This window comes from Phalaenopsis equestris, unplaced genomic scaffold (assembly GCF_001263595.1).
Source record: "Phalaenopsis equestris unplaced genomic scaffold, ASM126359v1 Scaffold000692, whole genome shotgun sequence".
NCBI lineage: Eukaryota > Viridiplantae > Streptophyta > Magnoliopsida > Asparagales > Orchidaceae > Phalaenopsis > Phalaenopsis equestris.
The window spans coordinates 250,244-253,606 of NW_018165132.1; the positions used below are offsets into that span (position 1 = coordinate 250,244).

At 38.5% G+C, this 3,363-nt stretch overlaps 1 protein-coding gene across 1 annotated transcript in view; it reads left to right on the forward strand.

Annotated features, from left to right (window-relative positions):
- LOC110030272 (fructose-1,6-bisphosphatase, cytosolic) overlaps nucleotides 1–2,832 on the forward strand; it is a gene marked incomplete at its 3' end in the record, with an annotated part of 66,591 nt that extends 63,759 nt beyond the window's left edge. The window contains 2 exon segments of the mRNA XM_020732907.1: nucleotides 2,103–2,189; nucleotides 2,757–2,832. Coding sequence (XP_020588566.1) covers nucleotides 2,103–2,189; nucleotides 2,757–2,832 — 163 coding nt within the window.
- Nucleotides 2,833–3,363: the final 531 nt, after the last annotated feature.

Below are 3,363 nucleotides of genomic sequence, written 5' to 3' on the forward strand. Positions count from 1 at the left end.
CTGTCGCGCCTCAAAATCGCGACGCCGCCTCTACCGCGAACTCCCCGAAGCATAACTCGCCGAACTGCCGTAGCCCTTTATCCGAACTGCTTCGCACCTGTTCGTTCCCGCGAGCCCATCCGCCTTGTGAACAATTTTGATCCTGCAACAAAAATTTTCTGCAAAAAATTCCTCTTCAAGAAAAGAAATAAATATTTCCTTTTTTTTTATTCTCCTTATCAAGCAAAGAAAACCCTTAATTAAAAGGCTTGCAGCAAATAATTAAGGAATTAAAGCTTCCGTCTGATCTGGCCTGATTCGCAAAGGAAAATTTCTCCGATTTAATTATTTCCTTTAATTAAAGCATCCAGCTCAAGGAAATTTCCTTCTCCCTTTAATTATTTCTTTTAATTAAGGCTTCCAGCAAAGGAAATTTCCTTCTCCGCTTCCGCCTGGTTCGCGCCTTCCTCTGCAGCAAAGCCACCAATGGAAAGTTCGCAAAGTGCGGCCTCCGCTCCTTCTCGAATCTCCTCTGGGCCGCCTGCCTCCCGCGATTCCTTCGCGATTTCTTCTCCCAAGCCGCGTCCTTCGGTCGCGCGATCCTTTCCGCGATTCTTTCCTGCAAATCGCTCGAACAGCCTTCCTCGAACTGCCGTCGCATGAAACCTCTACGCCGAGTTGTCCTTCATGCCAAGACCTGGAACCTGCACCTGGGCCTGCGTCGTGCAAGATCTGCCGCTGCCGTTTGTAGATCTCACCTGTTGGCGAAACTTCCTGACCGAAGCCCTAGCAGAACTCTGTCGTTCCTGCCGCCGACGAAATTTCTTCCTTGCCCTCGAACCTTGGCTCTGATACCACTTGTTGAGAAAATTAGGGCGAAGAAAACAGTAACGACACAAATCCAGAAGAACACAGAGATTTAACGAGGTTCGGCAAGATGCCTACGTCCTCGGGAGCAGAGCGGCGAGTTCCTTCCAATATTCAGAAAAGGGTTACAGAATAGAGGATAACCACTGGGGTTACTAACAGGCCTATTTATAACCCCAGGAGTAAACCTAGGCACAATATGTAATTACAACATTACCCCTGTACCAAACTGCGGGGCTTTGCCCCCCGCACCCCAACCCACGTAACTTCCCAATTTGGACAGATTCTTCCGCTCCGCTCTGCTCCGCTTCGATCCAGCGTCTGTCCTGTACCGTATAGCCCCAACCCATATAACGTAACTTCCCAATTTGGACAGATTCTTTCGCTCCGCTCCGCTCCGCTTCGTTCCAGCGTCTGTCCCTATATGGTATATGAGCCACACCATAACACTAACCAACAAGAATTTCCCAAGACTTAAGAGACCATGTGAGAACTCTGGCGATTCGACATCTATAGTTGGAGATCTCGGGTTCGTCACTTGAACTGTAATGTACATACATATTCTTAAGTATTTACATATTTGACACCCAAACTTTCATATTTACATTTATCACACTTTGGTGTCATAAACCTATGTATGAAAAGGTGTATTTCACCTTTAAAAGTAGGCAAGGATGATATTTTTGATGTGATATTAAGGACTTGAGTGGTATTCTTGTAAATAGAAATGTTTAGTTGTTAGATATGTAAATACACAAGAATTGTGTTGTATATATGTAAACGCCCCTTATTTATATTACAGGTTGTGCACAAAGGCTTACCTGTTGGTTTTCATACCGTCCTTTTCACAACTTCTAGTTTGGATGATCCTCTGAAGTATGTGGTTCATGGCTTTTTTGTGTAGATGAATAGGGAAAGGTGGTGATATATATAAGTGAGAAAACGTGAGAGCTTTTTATTAGTAAAGAAAACTGCATTTGTAGAATGAATCTCTCTCTCTCTCTCTCTAAACATTTTTTTTGTTTTTTGCTTTTTATCCTACATTTCTTCTCTAAAAAATTAAGAGGTCCTTCATCCGGCATGTGAAATACATGAATTCAAATAATTTTCTTTACTGCGAACATCGAGTGAAGATGATTGTCAATCTGAATATCTGTAATTTTGGGTTGTGGTCCTGCAAATCTATGTTGAATATAGGATTTGTGGCTTTCTATCTGTTAATTAATTTCTTCATCTACTGTTTTTCGTTTTTATAGCATGGTTGCTGATGTCCATCGAACTCTTCTATACGGAGGCGTATTTTTGTATCCTGCTGATGAGAAGAGTCCCAACGGGAAATTACGGTGCGTGTTAGTGTTTCTTGTTTAAGAAATCTCTCACATTTTCATTCCTTTAGGCCTTTAGGGTCCATTTGGGACCACTTTTGTTTTTTTTTTTTGCTTTTTATTTTGTTTATATTTTATTTTGAAATAAAATATAATTGAAGCTGTTGAAAATATTTTGAATTTTCAAAATAATCTCTTTACTATTTACATGGGGTCAATTTAATCCTAAAGTCTATAATACTGTCACATTAGTTCCTAGAATCTTTTAATATTCGCTAAAGTAAACCACAAGAAGGACTATTTTAGCCTACATTAAAAAGGTTTGTGGACTAAATTAAAATTTTTATAGATTCCAAGACCAAAATGACTCCATATAAAGACTCGGGAGATCAATTCGGCAGTTTTCTCATATCTAAAAGCTGTTCTGATTGTTTGATATATTTTTAAAAATAAAAGGTAAAACTATGCAAATAATTCTACTAAATAAACATGCTTGTCATAATAAAAAAAAAATTAAAATTTATCCCAAATATATCCTTAATGTTTGCTATTCTTGAGTTTTTAATTAAGGCTATTTTTTAACAGTGTCCTGTATGAGGTCTTCCCAATGTCATTCTTAATTGAACAAGCAGGTGGCCAAGCCTTCACCGGAAAGCAAAGGGTATGTAAATTGTCCTTTTTGTCTATGTAAATAATATGCTATTATATGCATTCCTGGCAAAATCTCTCTGTTTTTATTTTTTATTTTTTATTTTACTATTTTCTTATATTTATATTGCTGAAGAGTTCCAATCAAAATAGTAGAAAAAAAATTGGGTCAAGACATGGAGATTAGGGGTGTAAACGAACCGAACACGAACGAACAGCGGTCGTCTCATTGAATTTGCTTTATAACAAATGTAATATAAGATTATTCAATCAATTATTATATTGTAATCTATCTCAAAGCAAATTCAATAAGTTGAAAACTCAATTTAATTTTTGTGTCCGATTCTAGTTAATAGAGAGTCGTCTCTACGACACTTTCATATCAGCTTTTCCAACAACAACTAGGGCGTAAACGAGTCGAGTCGAGCTTGAGCCACTCTTGGCTTGTGCTTGGTTAATTTTATGAAGTTGCAGCTCAAACTTGAGCTTAAGTCTATGAGTTTCGAGTCGGCTCGTGTTATTATAAAAGAGAGAAAAATATTAA